This window comes from Gobio gobio (genome assembly GCF_949357685.1).
Source record: "Gobio gobio genome assembly, chromosome: 24".
Lineage (NCBI taxonomy): Eukaryota > Metazoa > Chordata > Actinopteri > Cypriniformes > Gobionidae > Gobio > Gobio gobio.
Window position 1 is genome coordinate 25,670,722 of NC_137120.1, and position 21,516 is coordinate 25,692,237.

At 40.0% G+C, this 21,516-nt stretch overlaps 1 protein-coding gene across 11 annotated transcripts in view; it reads right to left on the reverse strand.

Annotated features, from left to right (window-relative positions):
* abi3bpb (ABI family, member 3 (NESH) binding protein b) overlaps positions 1 to 21,516 on the reverse strand; it is a 38,477-nt gene that overhangs the window by 5,273 nt on the left and 11,688 nt on the right. Inside the window, exons 5-21 of one of the 11 annotated variants that reach the window (XM_079807621.1) lie at positions 20,985 to 21,166; positions 20,837 to 20,889; positions 18,359 to 18,395; positions 17,624 to 17,695; positions 17,356 to 17,430; positions 15,541 to 15,741; positions 12,799 to 12,969; positions 12,177 to 12,242; positions 8,095 to 8,169; positions 7,815 to 7,928; positions 7,563 to 7,652; positions 7,234 to 7,443; positions 5,880 to 5,985; positions 5,200 to 5,279; positions 1,027 to 1,056; positions 246 to 404; positions 31 to 153 (exon numbers count right to left, since the gene is read on the reverse strand). In XM_079807621.1, the coding sequence (XP_079663747.1) occupies positions 31 to 153; positions 246 to 404; positions 1,027 to 1,056; positions 5,200 to 5,279; positions 5,880 to 5,985; positions 7,234 to 7,443; positions 7,563 to 7,652; positions 7,815 to 7,928; positions 8,095 to 8,169; positions 12,177 to 12,242; positions 12,799 to 12,969; positions 15,541 to 15,741; positions 17,356 to 17,430; positions 17,624 to 17,695; positions 18,359 to 18,395; positions 20,837 to 20,889; positions 20,985 to 21,166 (1,844 nt within the window). Of the gene's footprint in view, positions 1 to 30; positions 154 to 245; positions 405 to 1,026; positions 1,057 to 5,199; positions 5,280 to 5,879; positions 5,986 to 7,233; positions 7,444 to 7,562; positions 7,653 to 7,814; positions 7,932 to 8,094; positions 8,170 to 12,176; positions 12,243 to 12,798; positions 12,970 to 15,540; positions 15,742 to 17,355; positions 17,431 to 17,623; positions 17,696 to 18,358; positions 18,396 to 20,836; positions 20,890 to 20,984; positions 21,167 to 21,516 lie in introns of all 11 variants that reach the window. The other 10 variants (XM_079807618.1, XM_079807624.1, XM_079807623.1 and 7 more) reach the window with 10 other exon arrangements.

The window sequence follows — 21,516 nt, forward strand, 5'->3', positions numbered from 1 at the left end:
CATAATATCAGTGGTTCCTTGCAGTAATACCTGGCCTATTTGGTAGCTGGTCTGCAGGAAGCTGAGTGCCCGTTCTTCCATCCAGGAATGAGTCCACAAACTGACAGTGGTCTTCACCGTGACCCGTCTGGTCTCCAATATTGTGGAATTTACCTAAAGGAAAAGGGAAGAAAAGAGCTGCCAATTTATAATCTATTCCAGCACAAAACGAACCCAATGTATGGATCAGTTTCCAGAAGACTGACCGTTGAGGGAGTCGCTCAGGTAGATCTTGTACCGAAGGGAGTTGCAGAGTTGGATTCCAACAAATTTGCGGTACCACGTCCTCTTCACATACTGCTTCCCGTTGCACTCGGAGTAGGAGTCTGTTTTGAAAGGGAACTGGGTCCAAATGGCATCTTTACCTGAAAGGCATGCCGAAAAATCCCAAGATGTTATTTTACGAACTGACAAGGCCAGATATTATGTTCTGGCACAGATCGAGCAAAACAATGTTTCTTTCAGTGGTCTTTTGAAAAGATTACTGGAGTACAGAACCCATTTTTGTTTATACACGTGTTAGAAAAGGCCTGCTGGACACTAAGAGCCGAGGGGCTGCTCCATTAGTCTGTGTTTCCATTGGCTCCTGTCATAACCTCGTCTTACTATTGGCTGACTTCACTCTCTATATCCATTGTTCATTACACTCAATTTTGTGTGGAATAGACAATACACAGGAAGAAATTTAGGGAGATGAATATCAAATTGGCCCGCTCTTGCAACTCACTGAGTGAAAGAAGGCAACCAAGGCCCTTATTTGAGAACAGGGATGGAGGAGGATGGTGTTATCCATTTGCCACTCTTGGGTAAATATTTTATCTGGCTGAGAACTTGGTATGGAAGAAGTGAACTCATAGGAAGTCTCCACAGCTCCTTTACTCATTCGTTTTCTTTCCTCTACTAGGACTGCTCATTACATTATCCATTTATTCAACAGATAGGAATTTGTCACCTGAGAGAAATGGGGTGCAAAGAAGAAACACGTACCTGAGACGTTCTCGCTCACACGCGGATCCGCTGCAAGAGAAAACAAGGCTCAAATGAGGAGAAATCAGAAATTATGGTTTTGTTTTACAGCCACCTGGTTGTAGAGACAATCAAAATGATCTGTAGACCGCAGGAAAGTTACAGACACAAATCGGCCAACTTTGCATTGGCTATCCATGGGTGGGCAGAGTGCCTTGAGCAAAAAAAAGAAAAAAAAAAGTACAATAAATTCCAACAAGCAGAAAATACTGTGCTTTTCCAGCGGATTTTGAATCTCCCTTATGAAGAGAGATCAGCTGGCATGAACTAACCTGCTGGATCGGCCAAAGCTATAGGGGAGAGACTGAGCCTCAGGGGCTTTGGCGGTAAAATCTCATCATTCAGTTTTCCTCTATTTCTTTCCCGTCATCGCACATATGGACTCTTTCCTTCCTAGTTGCCTTTGCCCTGCTTTCCATTCTGTTTCTAGACTCTTTCTCTATGCAGGCCAGACGAGGTTTAAAACTAAAGCCTCCTCCCATAAAACATGTGGATGATATAGGTCTTTATTTGTTCCTTATTTATGATATGTTGTTAGTGAGCTTGTAAGACAGGGAAAGGTTGGCTATGTGACAGCACTCCAGGGGTGTATCAGCAGGCAGCGATGGGGCCAAGCGTTACGACAGTATAGGGACATGCTGGAGTCATTATGTTAACGACAAGCAACTCATTACATATACTGTATCTTTAAGAGATTATGGAGAGGTCACAATTATTGGCTGACTTGCACAAGCCATGGCAAAGCAATTTGCAGCTTTTCTCTGGGGATATTTGCATTGTATGCCTTTAAAAACATATTTTTTGTTAATACTGGGATTTGGTTTGAATACCATGACTCATGGTTAAACAATGACCAAAATAAACAAACATTCAGATAGCTCCAGGGCATCTCTTTCACATTAAAATTACATATATTTTAAGATAAGATAAAAATTATCTTGGAAATAAATGTTATAAGGGCCAGTGTCCACAATAAAGAAAAGGAAAAATCTTTTTCCCTCTATTTTTAAACGTGCCCAAATTTTGTATTTTTCTATTCATGGTTTTGTATGGTTTTAAAACAACTTTTAGACCATTTATAAAAAAGTTTAAAGCTGCACTATGTAACTTTTCCGTCCACTAGAGGTTGCCTATTCAAAACAAACGTGTAGTTTGATGACGCCAAGTTTGAGCGCAGAATCTTGGGACATGTGGTCTTCACCTCACAGCCGGTGGAAAAGAATCGGGATAGGACTCGGGCAGAAATCATGTTCATGGAACGCGATTATTAACGTTACTGTAGTATGAAGCAGAAGTAGGAACGATTGTTAATAAGAAGTGCGCAAAACACAAGCCTCGTAAGCAGCGGAACTTTTATTATGGCATAGTCGCCGGCGGGACTTTTATTATGCCACAGTCGCCGGCACCATTTCCGCTTTTCCGGTCATGAGTATGAGGTAAAGCAGCTCTGTTTATCATATTAGATACACCAGAGTGTGTTGAAAATGATGTTATGACGTTACTGCTATGACACTTGTTGCACACTACAGTACGAGTAAAGCGCTTTTGCAAAATAAACGCGGAAACCGAGGGGAACGCAGATGTGATGCCATCGACAGGCAACTTCCTCACATGTCCCGGTTCCTTGGTTAAAAAATTGCAATTTCCTCACGATTTACAAATAGTTGGAAACATTTGGGATATTGTAAGTACTCAACTGAACAAAATAAATAACACTGGCCTAATGGTTTTTGGATATTTTACTGAAAATGTTTTACATAGTGCACCTTTAAAGGTCCCATGGCATGGCATTTTTCTATTATTTTATAGTGTTTCCTGAGGTGTACTTATATTATTAGTATGATTTTTACATCATAAAATGTCATAATTTAGAAATAAAAGGCATTTTTTCTATACTGCTGTTTGCCCTGTGGCTGAATGCCCTGCTTCAAGAGGCGTGTCTGCTGTGAGACTTCAGTAAAAACGCCCACTGTTGTGATTGGCTGACATCTTTGCATTTTAAATGAGCGGAGGGGGCGTGGTTTAACGAGGCACGAGCAGGCACGAGTCTGCCAGAGAGACGGATGGACCGGAGTTCACTTCTCATCAGTTCTCTCAGCATGTCTCAGTTCAGGGTGAACTGTTGTAGTTACTAGCATATACTTCAGGTTATTAGTTTATTTCTAGTCGGAGGGACTGTCACTCATGTCAGAAAGTTAGTAACTTTAGTAAATTATGGATCAGCGCTGACTCGAGACGCGAACCGTTCAGAACGATTCAGTCCGATTTGGTGAACTGGTTCGGTTCACTAAAAAGAACCGATTCAAAAGAATGATTCGTTCGCGAACCGGACATCACGGAGACGAAGTGATTGCTAACAAAGTTATTTATAGTAACTACTGAGTTATGAGAGCGCTGTCAGTCAGCGCGAGTTTATTGTGTTTGTATCTGAGAGTTCTGAATAAATACGAGTCCCAGTCACACCGAGTCCTCTTCATCATTATTCTACCAACTTTGTAACACATGCAATGTATCATTACAGCGAGATGAACGAGTTAGTAAGTGTTGAATATAGCATTATTTCTAGATATGTTCCAAACATATGAATAGCGTCGTTGACGCGCATTGAGTAACTTACACAGCGCAAACAAAGACACAACAGCTGTAATCGAATGTAATCCAGTTTATTGTGGGGAAAGCTGGCTAGCCTAGCCCAGATACCCTCACGCTTACCCTCCTTCTGCTTAATCTCACGCCGCGTTTGGTGCCTCCGCTGTGGGCCAGATGCAGTACTGGGGGTCGGGGATGTTGGAGGCCGAGCTTCGGCGTGTGTGAAGTTTATCTCTAAAGATGTGACTGCTGATGTTAAACAGAAAAGACTGTATGCACATTTAAGAACAGATAGACGCGACGAGGACGTACAAAAACACTGACTCTCAAGATAGAAAACACGAAAACACCGTTCTGTCGGGAGAGAGAGAAGCCGCTGCGTGTCCACAAATAATAAATAATTAGCTACACATCAGAAATCACTGATCACAGATCAGAAGGAACTGAAGAAAGACTTCTGTTTTCATTTGTACATCCAAACACTGAGAAACTGCCAGTGTTCACTCGTTCACAAGTAACGTTAATGATCTCTCGAGTGTTTGCATGGGCGTGCCAGATTCTCTGGGCGGGGGAAAGGGAGGAAACCGTGCCTGCTTGGACGTCAAACCAGGAGCCTTCAGGATTGGCTAGTCGGGCCTGTCATTTTCTCAAAGGCAGAGAGAGACAGCCACAACTCGGTTTTACCCCGATCAACATTTCTATCCACTTGGGGACAATATTCAGGCTAGGGGAACTCATATTAATGTTGAAATACCTCATAAAATGAAAATTTCATGCCATGGGACCTTTAAATGTAATTACCCCGCAACATTCAGTGTAACCAAGTAAAAAAACAAACATTTTCCTTTCACCTTAAATAATGTATAGGTAAATGTACACATCTTAAGTTTTGAAATATACTTTTTTAATATATAAAGTAGAGATGTCCAAGCCAAATACAAGGATCGGTATCGGGGCCGATTAAGCATTTTTGATCCGTATCGGCTATCCTAAGCCCGATCCTTTAAAAGGAAGGAAAGAAGAAACTCAAATGTTCGTGATGTGCGAGAACTAATGAGATCTATTCTAGTGCATCACACACATACACGCACGTTCAGGCTTCCGTTTCTAGCATTTGATGCGCATTTTTGCAACGAATCACTCAAAAGTTTTTATTTACTGTTTACTTTTATCTGCCATGCAGTGACGCCAGACTATCTCAGGCATTGTTGTTTTAACGTGTTGCATCTTGCTTCGGCCTTGACTGAAAGCATTCTGAATTGGATCGGAATGGAGGCAAAAAAAACTTGATTGGGACATCCCTAATAAAAAGTATATTTATATATTTTAAATATCATGAATGATTAATGATTAAGTCATTACGTTTTTCAGGAAGTTGCATAATATTAAGTTTTACAACCTGAACTAACCTTGCCTTGTCCTAAAAGTGTCAAATGGAATTTAAGTTTTTCAAATAAACATTTTGTATATTGAATATATTTTGTTATGTTTTTTTTTCTCTCTAAGAAGTAAAACAAGAGAACAAAATAAGAGAAAATACATTACCAGACTCTGTGCTGAAAGACACTGGTTCGCTGGGTGGCCCTTCACCAAGCTCATTCTTTGGCTTCACCTTGAATTCATAACTGTAAGGTAAGAAAAACACAGGTGATGTGACATTACGTTTCTGCTTTGATCCACATTACACAAACCATTAAGTATATTCATTTCAGATCTAATTTTATGCCTCTGACAGTGTTCTGACAGTTTGCTTAATCCAAAATTATTAAAATGGACTTCTGTATTGGAAATCTGGTGGGTTGTTGTCAAATTCTGAGTAAAATGAGGTTCTTATTTCCCGTCCTCTGAGCCCTGACACTTGATATATTTATTCTGCAGAGTCTGAGGACTCAAATCCTGTGGCCCCCTTTTAATGGATCCTCCATGTGCGATGTAGAGACATAACCAAGGCCCACGTGCCTCGAGACGCAGTCCATAGGAAGCCCTGGTTTATATTGTGTCACCAGATCTTGAGCCTATATTCAGCCTCATTAAAAAGCTAACAAGCGTGACAGCTCCCCTACAGCCAGACCACAGCGCACATATCCAACACCTTGTCCAGACCCCAGGATGCGTGCATGTACTAACACCCCTGGTATTTGACACCCACATTAACTAAAATACATCTATCAAATTCAGTAGAGTGCCTTAAATAGAGAGGTTGGCGTTCTGCATTGAGACTGTACCTGCTCTCGGGTTTCAGGTTCTCCACAGCCGTATGAGTCTGGTTGGTGGTCAAAATAGAAACCTGTTCACCATCAGGACCTTTTGTAGTTGAGATAACCTCATATTCTGTGAAAAGACAATTGACAAGGAAATGGATTAGGGACTGACTGGACACAGTTGAAGGTTATTGTTCGACCAAAGTCGAGAGTTAGTGTTTGCCAGATCAAAGTTGACAGTTTGGGTTGTTAAAGTTGACAGGTAAGACAGCTTGTGTCAACGCAAACCCTCTTTTGGCATTGGCTACTGTCAATATTTACTAAAGACAAGCAGCAAAATTAGCCCTGAAAAGGCATGGGCAGTTATTTTTGTGCTGAACTTATTGCATATGCATTTGTAGGAGTTTCCCTTTCAAATGCTACATTTATGGGAGTATTTAAATTAATCATGCAAGGTGATTTACTAAGGTTTGCTCTCATTTGCGCCATTAATTACCGTCCAATAAAAGCATGTTTTAAATCAGACGCTAATTTGCGCTGCTCCTGGTATTGCATTGGTCATTATGCAAGTGATCCGGCTGCGTTTGTGTTCTTTTATTTGCACATCGTCAGTAGGTCACGCACATATCTTTCCACTCCCAACACGCTTTTTTGGAATTGCGCTCTCATGCTAATTTGCCCTGTTTAGTAAGTCTGGCCCTTAGTGTTTTACCAATCAAATCCAAAGTTTAGTGTTTGACCAATCATTGTTGAGGATTAGTGTTTAACCAATCATAGTTGATGGTTAGTGTTCGTCAAATTATAGTCAACGTTTAGTGCTTGACAAATCATAGCCGAGGGTTAGTGTTTGACCAATCATAGTCAAGGGTTAGTGTTTGACCAATCAATGTTGAGGATTGGTGTTTGACTAATCTTAGTTGATGGTTAGTGTTCGTCAAATCATAGTCAACGGTTAGTGTTTGAAAAATCATAGTCGATGGTTAGTGTTTGACCAATCATAGTCGAGAGTTAGTGTTTGACCTATCATAGTCAAGGGTTAGTGTTTGACCAATCAATGTTGAGGATTAGTGTTTGACCTATCATAATCAAAGGTTAGTGTTTGACCAATCAATGTTGAGGATTAGTGTTTGACAAATCATAGTCAATGGTAAGTGTTTGACCTATCATAGTGGAGGGTTAGTGTTTGACCTATCATAGTCGAGGGTTAGTGTTTGACCTATCATAGTCGAAGTAATGTTTGACAAGGTCATATTTCATCCTAACACCACATTACATTACGTAACATTACTTGCACATTACATTCCTCAGATAAAAATGGGTCTATTCCAACATATATTAGACTATAGGCTTCCTTTAATGATGCATCCCTCATTCCTACCTGTTGTTTCATTATCCGTTTTCTCCCAGTCAAGAATAATGAAGGAGGGGCATCCTTCCACGGTTACAACGGTGAGGTTGGATGGGGCTGTTCTTGGAGGGTTGGTGACATTTTGTTCTCCACCCTCCTCCTCAGGGAAGTAACTCAGAGAGGTGGTGATGGAGCAGGGCTCATCTGGCTTCTTATCTGTCTTATAGACCACATGTGCAGCTGGACAACAACACATTTGTGTTTAACTTCACACACTTTTCTTTGCTATGGCTCTGAATCTCAAATTAGCATTGAGTGCTTGGCATGCACGGCTACAGTGATTAAGAAAGTCTCATTACCAATGTAGCGTTCTTTGCCCATGGCATCAACTTTAGAAGCAGGAACAGAGCTGAATACTGAAGAGTTCTCCCATGTCTCAAAATGGTGTGCTAGGACACCAAAAATATGAACAGTGTCAATAATATAAAATCAATGGTTAGCAGATAGTTACCACCTGGGTATTTGTATACACCACATGAAAATGTATTCAAAAATGTTTAACCTTCAGCAGAATATTGAAGACTATTATAAAATATCCCATGAAGACAAACCTGTCAATGCAGGAGCAGATGTTGTCTTTGGTTTGGATGGTTTTGCTGTAACAGATGGCAGCTTGGGTTTCAAGAAAGAAACTGCTTTGTCCTCATTCAGGCCTGTATTCTTGTCTGCTGTGTACATAAATGAGTGAGTAAATACATTACATTTTTTAAACATAGGCTTTTCTGCCAATTAACACTGAGCAACATAGGAAAACATTTTTTTCAATTGTTACAAAAAAAAATGTCACTCCTTTTTGGTTATACTTTTAAGTTCAGTGAACTTTGTACCCACCTAATACTCCAGGATTGCCCACAACATTAGGATTAGCATTTTTTGGTGAAATAGGAAGGCGTACAGCTGGAGAACCTGCAATGATGGAAGTGAAAGTGATGAAGTGAAGTTTCATCCACTCCCTTTTCCAATAATAAATGAACTAGCAAGGATGCAGTAAGTCAAAAAGGGCACCAAAAACTCCAAACTCAGCAGTAAGAGGTCAGAAGTAGCCCTTCCATCTATTTGTCACATAACCCATTTATTATCTATCTATTGCCTCTTGGTCATATTTTTAGGACATTTGGTATTAATTTACAATGCTATGTGGATGGCACTCGGCACTATTTTTCCTAAATCTAATTCTACTCTTTGTTCTTCTTTCCTCTTGGACTGTTTAGATGAGATTAAATCCTGGTTCTCATGCAGTTTTCTCAAGCTAAATACTGTTAAATGGATATTTTCTCTTTTGGCTCTAAATGCAATTTGGCAAAACTCGACTTACTATTGATTATTCCATAATTTCCCCGTCTTCTCAGGTTAAGAGTTTGGGTGTCATCCTTGATAGTAGCTTTTGAAATAAATGTTTGAAATACACATTCATCTTTTGAAATAGACGCTAATAATTCGGTCCGCATAGTTCCATTTACGGAACATCAGTCGTCTTCATCCATTTCTTAAACCCAATACCAAAGCTATTCTTGTACATGCTCTAGTTACTTCACACATTGATTAGGCTACTGTAACTCTGTCCTATTTGGGTTACCTCTCAAACTTCTTCATAAACTTCAGTTGGTCCAGAACTCAGCCTCCTGCATAATTACTTGAACTTCTTCCATTAAATACATCTCTCCTGTGCTTTATCAATTACACTGGTTTCCTGTTACATATTGCGTAAAGTACGAGATTCAGTTTTTCACTTTTAAAGCTCTGCGCAATTTTGCATCCTCATATTTCTCTGACTTTCTTCACATTTACTCCCACACGCACTCTTAGATCTTCCTCATCTGTTTCCCTTGTTATACCTGGGTCTCTCTTCCGCAATTTGCATGTGTATGTGTTTTGAAAGGCGCCTCTAAATAAAATGCATTATTATTATTATTATTATTATCCTCATCCTCATCCTATTAACACATTTTCCTAATGTTCTCTTAACTTAACATTTAATTCTCATGAAAAACAGTGGAACACATCACTACCGGCCTCAACTTGGTTAAGCTGCTTTTTCAGTAAAGCAGAAAATCTTTAAAAAAATCTTTATAAATCTTTGTATTTTTTGGTTGAATGAGTTTGACACCTCTTCGATTTTAGACAAATTGGTTTGTTTCTGCTTTCAGCTTTTAAGACATTGGCATCTTAACCTCTAAAGCTCTGGGACCATTTTTGGGATTTCCGCCTGGATTTTGCCTACCCAAATTGAAAAGCTTCCCATACCAACATACAGTCGTCTAAATACACAATTTTGGTATCATTTTAAAGGAAACCTTTTGAATTTTCATAAAACACTGCTAAAAGTGATAAACATGTAAGTATATGTTGTCTAAGCTGTAATAACCCCCCCAAAAAAGAGACGCTTTTTGATTTTTTTGGTTATAAATTCAGTTTTGAAAGTGTGTTACACACTTTCAAAAATTAATTTATAACCAAAAAAATCATATTGTCTCTTTTTTGTGTGTGTGTGTGTGTGTGTGTGTGGGGGGGGGGTAATTACAGCTCAGACAACATATACTTACATGTTTATCACTTTTAGCAGGGTTTTATGTAACTTCAAAGGGTTTCCTGTAAAATGACACCAAAATTCTGAATTTAGACCGCTGAATGTCGGTATGGGAAGCTTTTCAATTTGGGCAGGCCAAATCAAGGCAGAAATGGTACCAGAGCAATTTAGTGTAAATTACTTACTTTGTGTAAAACAAATGCCAAAGTGATGCATATCTCCAGAAAGTAGAGACTCTAAGCTTTCAAATGGTACCAAATATGAGGTCAGAGCTCCTCCACAGACATTTAAAATTGAAAGTATACATGATGATGTCATTCCGACCCTGTACAGAAAGAATGGGAAATAAATAAGCCAATTTAATTCAATAAACGGAGAGCATTTCCATCTTTAATTTTTCATTGTCTCTATCAACACAGAAAGATAATTAAGCCAGTGTATGTGGAAACATTATGTATATTCTAAAATGTGTGTCCCTCTAAAATTAAAACATGTTATCATTATCTGTTATGCAGTAAAATATCTATCAAGTAATACATCCAACTCTAACAGCAGAATGCTTCTCAAAGTATAATCATCCAGAATATGGAAATAAATTAATTTGACCACATTGTGGTTCAGAATAAGGACAAGAAAACGGAGTGAAAACAGTGATTTTCAAATCCTTCTCCTGATCAATGGAAACAAGAGTATCTCATACTATAAATAATACAATTGAGTGTGCCTGTTTACTTTTGAGAACCTGCAATTTGAATGCTTTGTTAAATGAGAGTAGCAAATTGCTCAAACTCAAAGTTAATTGGAAATGAAAGAAAATTGCTTGTTTTCTTTCTCATTGCATGGATGAAGTCTAACCATTGGCACTTCAACCACCTTTCAAGCCTTCAGTTCTTAGTGCCATCTTGGAGTAAAGTCAAAAGCAAACAGACTAGAGCATGTGGACCCTTCCCAGGAAAACTGATTCAATTTACATCCAAGGCACCAGTTGTGAAACCCTCAGTTCATCACAGGGTAATCAAACGGAGCTCAGCTCACTAAAACCCTGTGGTACGAGTACAAATTGCAAAGCTGGGAGGCGAAAAAGCCAAGCTTTGCTGAAAATAAAACTAAAGATCAACAGATGTCATACTCTTACAGAAGGAAAGCAATTTCCAGAGAGGTAGCTGAGGTTTTCGGTGGTGATGCCCAAAGTTTTGGGTGATCTAAAACTCTTGCGGTATCATGACAGCCGTTAGACAATTTCAGGCAGTCACTGTCAAACATATCTCCAATAAGACCTCTCTTTTAATGAAAGCCACCAACGATCTCCACAGATCTATTCCACTGTTTTTGCACAAGCTATAAGATGTGACTTTGCAGACCTTGAATTGTTTTGTTTGTCATCAAAAGATCAAATACTAGGGAAGGGTATGACCAGGAAAATATCCAAACATTTAGTGCAGTTGAACATACTTTTGGAAATGTATATAATGTCTGGATCGCAGTGGAGGGATACTGTCTTGCAAAGTAAGCCAGATTGCAGAAGTCTGCTGTGTCTTCCAAAACCAAGTCTAGTCAGAACCGATACGCCATGTGAATTGAGTTCACCGCATATTTTGTGGCTGTTATTGTGATGTTAGCTGATTTGTATGACGTCAACTATATCATGCAATTACTTTAATGCAGTTCAATATACAGCACTAAAGCAATTCTTAGTAAGGTCCCCTACAAAGTTTTTCCATGAATTTTGGCATTTTAACCTTATGTTGAAAATAACAGTAATCTGAATGAATAGGTTGTGGATAAATACTAAAATGTGTTCATATTTCAGCCTTATTTGTTTTTGCTATACATAAACAATATGGCAGATTGAAAAAGACCTCATACCACATGTAAGCTTGTGACTACAATAAAGCATGCAAGTAGTCATGCACACAATGGACTTCAACCAGAAGCAGCTACAGTCCTCTGCAGAAGGGAGTTTCAAACATTATTGCTGAAATGCACAAATAAAAGAGCCACAGAATGTTACGAGACAGCTTAGGACATTGTGGTGGGTTTCTGTGTCAAAAGGCTCATGAAAATAAATGTCCTACAGCACCATGATGGTTTAGAAATGAAAGAAACCAATCTGGGGAAAAGCTTTGACAATTACACCACAAAGCTCGCAGCAGCATGGGATCTGCAGAAGCTTGCAAAACGACAACAAACGTTGAAGACAACAGGCAGATTGGCGAGCAAATGGGTTGACTGGTGAATGAGTGGACGGATGAATTGACAGACACGAGTTTACAGAAGATTATGGATGGGAAGGACACCAACATGGGTATATGGGCTGCGCCACAAACAGAATTTCTGCAGGTTAATGATGGCTAACACACACAGAGGACGAGTTGGCTCTGTTTACCCATTCTTGCTCTGGACCACACGACTGGTTTGGGGAAAGAAATTCCCTTATGGTGCTCACCGTTAGCTGTTGGAGGGGAAAAGAGTGGATGTTATGGAGAAAAGGAAGACTAAGGTACCATCATATTGTTGCTGAGATGCAAAGCAGCTGAAGAAAACTGGGGTTTACATAGAGAGTTATAGGTGGCCGCTCAACTGCCTGAGGGGAAGAGAGGCCTTTCAAGATCAGATTAGTGCAAATGCTGGAGGTCTGTGTGCCCATCGGGCTAAATCACACATACTTCTCTGACAGTAAAACTGTCAGGTGTGACAGAGTATGATGTCTGATTTGCACACACACACACACACACACACACAAACACACACATCACATGTTTCAAAGGAGAAAATTGGGCTCTTGAAGAAAAACTGCCTCAAGAGATCTGCAACCAAAATAGCTCAAAATAGAGAGGGGAGAATGCAGCACAACAAAAATCTTTTTCTTCTTTTGTTTCTTAAGTTAGGTATGTTTGTATAAGTCTAAAATAAAATAAGAAAGAAAGAAAAGAAAAACAGAAAAGATAATGCAAAAACAGAGGAAAGGAAAAGACTAGAGTAAGAGGGGTTAGAGTAATGTCTTTTACCCCCAAATCTTCTGGAGGAGTCCCCGAGCCTGGCGGGAGAATGTTTCATGCCATTAGAGAGAGAGAAAGGGTTTTTGCTCAGTGATGTCTGGTTCCTGGTGGTCACTGAGTGGACTGAATTGATGGGTCTGGATGGAAGAGAAGAGATGGGGTCTCTCCGGAGGCTCTTACCTAAATAAAAAAAAACAACAGCAGCTTTTGTTATGCCTTGTCAGCTCTAGGAAGTGAAGTGCATGCTGGGGCAGGTACTGTACAATTATGAAAGGGCTGCTATGTGTTAAAAAGTGTTGCTGTCTGTGGGCTGATGAGAGATGTCAAAGTTAGCTAGTTGTGTTTCAACATACTATCAAGGGATTTGGGTTTTCTTTAAGTGTTGATTCTGATCTTTAAATCAGTATAGTACATTCTTTCACCAAAAGGAAAAAGACAAAACTCCAGTCCAAAACAAGTGATCTGCTTTGTTATCTTAGCATCCTAACTAAAATGACCCTCATAAAGAGACTGATTTGGAACACTTTCCATCAGTAGCAACATTGCACGTCATACAAAAAAAACGCTACACACGCAAAGTGCAATAGAGACTCGACTCACACTATATTGCCAAAATATTGGGACACTTCTCCAAATCATTGAATTCAGGGGTTCCAATCACTTCCATGGCCACGGGTGTATAAAATCAAGCACCTAGGCATGCAGACTGCTTCTACAAACATTAGTGAAAGAATGGGTCACTCTCAGGAGCTCAGTGAATTTAAGCGTGGTACAGTGATAGGTTGCCACCTGTGCAATAAGTCAATTTGTGAAATTTTCTCACTAATAAAAATTCTATGGTCAACTGTTAGTGGTATTATAACAAAGTGGAAGCAATTGGGAACAACAGCAACTCACCCACAAAGTGGTAGGCCACGTAATATCACAGAGCAGGGTCAGTACATGCTGAGGCGCACAGTGTGCAGAAGTCACCAACTTTCTGCAAAAGTCCATAGCTACAAACCTCCAAACTTTGTGTGGCCTTCAGATTAGCTCAAGAACAGTGCATAGAGAGCTTCAGCGAATGGGTTTTCATGGCCAAGCAGCTGCATCCAAGCCTTACATCACCAAGTGAAATGCAAAGCGTTGGATGCAGTGGTGTAAAGCATGCCGCCACTGGACTCTAGAGCAGTAGAGACGTGTTCTCTGTTGTGACGAATCACGCTACTCTGTCTGGCAATCTGATGGATGAGTCTGGGTTTGTCGGTTGCTAGGAGAACAGTACTTGCCTGACTGCATTGTCCCAAGTCTAAAGTTTGGTGGAGGGGAGGGGTTATGGTGTGGGGTTGTATTTCAGGGGTAGGGGTTGGGCTTGGCCCCTTAGTTCCAGTGAAATTAACACTTAATGCTTTAGCATACCAAGACATTTTGGACAATTTCAGTCTCCCAACTTTGTGGAAACAGTTTGGGGATGGCCCTTTCCTGTTCCAACATGACTCCGCACCAGTGCACAAGGCAAAGTCCACATGGATGAGAGAGTTTGTTGTGGAGGAACTTGACTGGCCTGCACCTCAACCCGATAGAACACCTTTGGGATGAATTAGAGTGGAGACTTGCGAGCCAGGCCTTCTCGTCCAACATCAGTGCCTGACCTCACAAATGCGCTTCTAGAAGAATGGTCAAAAATGTCCATAAACACACTCCTAAACCTTGTGGAAAGCCTTCCCAGGACAATTGAAGCTGTTATAGCTGCGAATGGTGGGCCAACTCCATATTAAACCATATGGATTGAAAATGGGATGCAAATGGGATTAAAGTTCATGTGCATGTAAAGGCAGGTGTCCCAAAACTTTTGGCAATATAGTGTATAAGTGATTTCAATAGTCTTGTGCTAGCATGTTGCTAAGCTGACAGTGCAACATTTCAATAAACAGAGTAATATAATTCAACTTAACATACTTTTTACTGATATTTTCCAGTACTGAAATAATTATACCCAATTATAAGATCCTACTATCACTGAACTTGCATAGGTATCCGTTTTCCACATTGGATGTATGCGATAATCATGTCTTTATTTGCAGCTTAGAATACTAGGTTTTGAAAAACAGACAAAACTGTATTATGTGTGAATTTAATGATAATAATGTCAATGTTCTGACTACAGTAAGGCTAAATCTGATGTGTTGGTGATTGCAGTAAAGTGCAGCAGTGCATTCCTGTGAAGACAAAACATGGTGTAGGGGAGGTATACAGGAAAGCTGTGATTTCAGACAATAACACAGACATGATATACACCGATGGGACAGTTGTGATAGCTTGCCTGACAGAGCAAATAAATGAGAGGATTATGTGAACTGATGTCACCGGTTCTTGCTGTTTTTACTGGCCGTCTCGCACACACTGACTAGAGACAGTCTTCCTGTAATCCATTGAGCTGGAGTGTGAAATAATGTCTGTCCGTGGCTGAAGTTACCGAATTACTGGGTTTGATTGAAACGTGGTTTGAACATCCATTAATTTCCTGCATATCTCCTTTCTCCAAAAACCACCCAAAAACTAAGAGAATGAATTGAATAAAGCTTTGAAGTCTGATATTCTGATGTTTAGTCTAAGTTTGCAGTGGTAGAACGTGTAGCCAAAGGTTGATGGCAAATGCCAAAATACTCAAGTGTCTGTGTGGTAAATAGTGAATAGCTGAAGCAATATGTTATTTTCTCATTACCTGTCAACCGTCAACTTAAAAAAATAAGAAGGAAACATTGGAATTACCAGAGGAACTATGTGGCATCTGAGTGGCACTAGGTGCCCTGGTTTGAGGGTGTCCGCGTAGGGGTGTCCGGGTACTGCTGGATAAGGAATTGGGGGTAGGGGCGACTGAAGGACGAGAGGGTTTAGTGGGTAGGTGTTGGGGAAGGACAGGAGGGATCTCCACCAGCTGAGAGGAGTCATTTCTAACATGGCTGTCTGAATCTGTTTAAGAAAAAGGAGCAGATGAGCCCTCCATGCTGGACAAACTAAGCCATTCCAGCTCAAGGTGGTCTAGTTGGTCAACCAGTTGAAGATGGATCATGGTTAACCAGCTCACCAGGAGCTCAATCCAGGTTAACCAACATGGCCTACGATGCCCCACCAGGTGGTAGGACAACTGATGATCCATCTTGACCAGCATGTACCAGCTGTTTGGACCACCTTAAACTGGTTTTACCTGGATTTTCCAGCAGGACTGATTGTTGAGACCATGATTAATCCAACATGGTGGATGGTAGATTAATGGTGTTAAGAATGTTTGGAAGTTGTTTGATATTAAGCACGTTTGTAAGAGTTTCTCTGTTCCATCCCATCGAGTTGTGATGGTAGGGATGCTTAAGTGCCTGTTACCGACGTTGAGCACTTGTGTTGACAGTTTTGTCAAGGGGGTTGAGAATGAACTTGTTGACTTTGGTCTCATAATCAGTTTGGCTCCAAGTGGAAAAACACAGAGAGAGTTGTAATGTTATCTTATCCAGAGTTCAGAGACAGAGGAAGACAGGAAAGGAGGTGGGACTCCCAGAATTCTGCCTTTCCCTGCTAGAACTAACAACATAGGACTGGTTCTTTCTCTGCATGCAGTGACTTCATGCAGACTGAACGTAGGCCAGCAAGATGCAAAAACTCTGAAAATGAATGAAAGTGTTGAGGAAATAAGAAAAAGAGATGGAAGATGGAAAACAATATACGGTTCAGAAAAAGAGGCTAAAGAGTGAACCTATGAAAAAAAGTGAGTGCTGACTGACAGGCTGAAATTTATTGACTACTCAAATTTTGATATCATATTACTATGACCTTAGTCTGCCAATACCATGGTACAGTAATGATAATGCCATGTTCCTCTGATTCATGCACATTTGTTGTTACCATATTATGTGTCATAATTTGATGTTAATTTTACCGCTGTATATACAATTATTTTGTTATTTAATAAGTATGGAGTAGTTTGAAGTATATATCACTTATTGAGTTCGGTTTGGAAATATTCTGTCTTAATATTATGGGAAATATTCACAGTGAACAAAGAGAAAGAATGACAGAAATAAAGACATAAGAGTGCCGTTTATGGCCACAGTAATAAAACAGATGGAGGACTGAGGAAACCAAACATTTTAACAGTTGTGATGTGATTGACAGGTGATGAAATGAAAGGGGACTGAATGGGCAGAGATGAACGTGACAGAGAGAGAGAGAGCTGATTGGTGGACACAGAGTCTGACTGGTGCTGATGGGTGGAGAGTGAGCAGGCCTACAGAGACCGCGCCAATGCGTGACAATGCGTGACAATGCGTGACCATGCGTGACCGCAGATGGGGTTTCGCTGCACAGTACCCTGAGAAAACTTACACTCACACTTCCTCCTCACTGTGGAGGCGACCGGTCAGGAATCCTCATCACGGCTGGAGCAGGACTTTCTAACTCAACGTTCTCACAAGGCATGCCAGCATGCAGCCAATCATAACAGCGGATGTCTTTAATCCCCGCCCACACCCAGCAAAGCAATTACCAACTGAGTGCTCACAAGCAAAACTTCAAAACAAAATTTCTCTCGGTTACCCAATGGGAGCTGAGGCCATTTTGGCTCATTGGCTCTTGGAGCAGCCACAGTTCCTTGCTGACCCATGGGTGGAGCTGTGGGAAATAATGCAATGTTTTGTAAATGGAAAAAAAAAATGAGAGAGAAAAAGTGAGCAGGCATCCCCAACAAGGCTCTTGAGAGGGAGAGAGTATTAAATGTCTTTACTGTGAGCGTGACTTCGATTGACTGCAATAAAGCCCTGTATGAAAGAAAAGTGAAAACAGAGAGAATGAGAAGGAAAATTACCAAAAGATGTCTTGGGACCTCCATTAACGCCTGTGTTTTTGGGCAGTCTTGGCTTGGTTGTGTTGTGAATAACTAGAAAGAAGATTTTGAAGGAAGAAACCAACACAAAGCACTTTCAAATGGATAGAAAAAAAAGAACAGTACTGCATGTAGTCTGACCCATTTTAAAAAATTAAAACAAAAATGAACATTCTGTCATGATTTACTCTTACTTACTTGCAAGTAATCATGCAGCATACAGTGACCAGGATTTGTCAAGCTATAAAAAGGGCTATCAATATTTAAAAATTATAAAAAGCACTTTAAAAAGAGAATGTTTGAGGATAACAACCAGCCCAGCATGGCAAACACTGCCTCAGCCAATGGTGTGAGTTTGGGGGCAAAGCTATCTGTTTGTTCGACTAATGGCAGACTGTGGTCATCAGAAGCACATAAATTACACAGTTCACCTAAATTTCAGTGTGTTCCTCACACAAAGCCACCTAAATACTTAAAATGCCCCCGATATTTGATAAAGGTGCTTTGTTTTTAAAGTTTGACAGCCCTAGTTTGACAGCCCTTATTATATGCTTTTATGGTATGGAAAAAAACAGTGTGCATTATATTGTGATCCACAGAAGAAAGTAAGTCATGTGGGTTTGAAATGACATTAAGGTGAACAAATGATGACAGAATTCTCTTGTTTTCTTTACTACATAAGGGGCAATTCTTAAAAGTAGTAGTTGATGGTCTTACCATGGCGAAGTGGGAACAGACTGCTGTGAGGTCCAGCCTGTAAAAAGAGGGTTACACACATTTTTTCGACCCTCTTTAAAAACGAAGTGTAGAGTGAAATAACACAGAGCAGTATTCTGTCTTCATATCATGTAAAAGAACTCTGCAATCAGGGTCTCTCCACCGTGTCTAAAGTGTTTTTGAAATGCCTTGACAGGCACGCATTATTTCCTGCCTCCGCTGAGAAGATTGAGTACCTTACACACATACACATGCCAAAAACTGGAATCTTGACTCAAGAGATTGAGAATATGTGAGAAAGAGTTTGCTTGCAGGCACAGCTCTTTATGTCCATGACAGTTCATAAATAGACCAGGAGGGACAACAAACTACAAAGGCAACCTTGCCAAGGAATGGTGGGAAACCAGCTAAACCATCTTAAGCAAACTTAGACCAGCAAACTAGGCTCAGCAGGGATGGAAGAGAACAGGGCAAAAAGTAAGATCATAGAGTGCTAGCATTATATTAAGCTGTTTCCACCACAGGAACTTTCCCCAGGTACTAGGGACTTTGGGGTGGTACTCTGTGTGTTTTGACCACAGGGTCTAAATGTTAAAAAGTTGCGGTTAAAAATGTGTAAGGATCGGTTTTGGTGCTAAGACAAAAGCTGAGATACACACCTCAGCAATTGAACAATAAAAGTCACTAATCTTGAGAGAAAGATCTCACAGAAACTGTGTGACAACACCCTGACAAACATTCCTCCCCCCTCCCCATTTTGCCCTCTCCTTGCCCTGGTTTCAAGTCACCAAAGGCAGATATACAGGTGATGATGTATCTTGTAAATCTATTGTTTTATCCCTTTCATGTTTGATGTCTTTTTAAAGGTCTCAGTGCGAATGGTAAAATGGTCTCAGTTTCACTGCAGTCACTAGTAGTATTAGAAAGATTGGAAAACTAATGAGAATTCAGTCCTCCTTTTGAGGAATTTCTTCAAAGATATCTGATCCACTCCCCCAAAACCAGGTGGGGGTGTTGCAAATCTTTACAACCCTTTTGTTCTAGTTGAAATATTTAAGGCTGGATAATCTAACTCTCAGGGGGAATATTCTGTAGTCAGAACCCCCCGTATGGTGCAAACTGCATGTAGTGTGCCAGACATGATGACTCTTTTAAATATTTTCATATTGCTTTGCAATTGTGTTTTATGTTTTTACGCTGATCAGTTGTGTACCATGGATTCTTGTTTACTTATTTACTGTTCCTGTCTGGCCAAAATAAATGTTAATCTTGATTTATCTTGTATGATTCTGAAATCATTATTCTAGTATGGATCGATGTATACTCCTTTATTACCGCAAAATCTAGGGTTATGATAGATCACACCGATGACGCCACGACTGAAGCATGGGGCGCGGCGTGCGCAATATTCCGATTCCTGACTATCGCTGGATTGGCAAGTTGTAGTCCGTGAATATTACTAAAATTACACTTTTTGTTGAGTGAGCATGTGCAACCACTTAAAGGTAAAATATTCACTCTGCATCCTCTGACTAATTACAGAAGTAATCATTTTGTGCCCGTGAGCGCGCGAACCGGACGCGTCTGTCTCTCTGCGATATTGGGTCTCTCGATGAACGAATATGAAAACTAGGAAGATACAAAGAAAATCAACGATCTAAATTAAATCGCAACTAATCGTAAAATCAGCTGATAAACTCTAAATGTAGCACACTTTATGGAGTCACTTAGAATTGGAGTCAGATAAAATTATTAATGGAGTCAGATTTAAAATGAGATATCAATAAATTAAGAGAACTTCACCGAAAGGCTGAAAAGGCTTACACGCAGAATTCCTTTGGCTAAGCCATTAGTATCCGGTTTTTGGGCTAAATGGAGGGAAATTTACAAATGTCCCCCTCAGAAAGTGCCTGTTCGAGAGGTAGTACAGAACTTTCAGGGGTGGGACTTGGGCACTGAACATGCTGATTGCTTGACTTTCCGAAGCATTTTGATTGGTTGACTCCACCTAGACTTTTATTTCAACCACCATTTTTAAAAGTCTTTGTGGAGTGTGCAAAGAGTTGTTTGCGATTCAAATTTACAATGGAGTATAAAAAATATGACCGATTAGTTCAGGCATTATTAAGCTTATATGCAAAGGACAAAATGCATTTTGGATGGTTATCAATGCGTTGCTAATGGCTTCACCTGTTGGTTACTCTTTACTTAAATCTAAAAGTTCCACCCTCAAATCTCTATGATATTCTGGGTTGATTTTTTGTGACCAGATTTGCTGTGTTGTCTTGTGGCGCCAAAGCCAGAAAAAAACCCATCTTTTTTGTCATTAATCTTTATGTAATAATGGTTAGAATTAAATAACAGCGACATAACAAAAACACTTAAAGTTGAGCATGGCATGTGGCTTTGCCTGTTAAAGTCATTAAGTTCACAGTCCTTTATACTATATAAAAGTTGTTATGAAACTACACTACATACCAAAGTCTTGGCAAGGGGTTTGTTGGGCTTGTAGGTTATCTGCAAGTTTTTGTCTGAAAACAGAACAGTGCCAATGCAAGTTAGACTTGATCATCTTTCAATTTCTCAGCCAAAATAACTCTGAATGGATGTTTAGGGTATATGTTACCTCCCATGTTGGTGTTGTGGGTCACTGCCTTGCTCCACATTCCACTACGGTCGTCTTTGTTGGATCGGACGCCAAATTCATAGGGTGTGTTGGGCTTGAGGTTGTCGATCACTGTATCAGAGGTGGGGCAGGTCTGGTAGATCCACTTCCTGTTTTTTTCTCTATAGCGGATGGTGTAATGCCTGGTTCAAAGACACATTGGTTATCTAAAAGGCTCAAGAGTCATGGTTATCTAAAAGGCTCAAGAGTAATTTGTGCATCCTAGTTTTGGCTAGTTATAATCAATCATGTAGTAGGGATGTCAGTAGATTAATAGGGCTGTCAATAGATTAAACACTTTTATCACGATTAATCGTGCACTTAACATGAAATTAAGTATACACCATTTATCTTGTTTAACAGATTCATTTAGTCATCATTTGCTATATCCAGCTAAGTAAACCATCAGATTAAAAGGTGATTTCCAAAAAAGGACACTTAGAGACTCCATATAATTCATAAATGTATGCAAACCATTACGGAATAGGAAAAA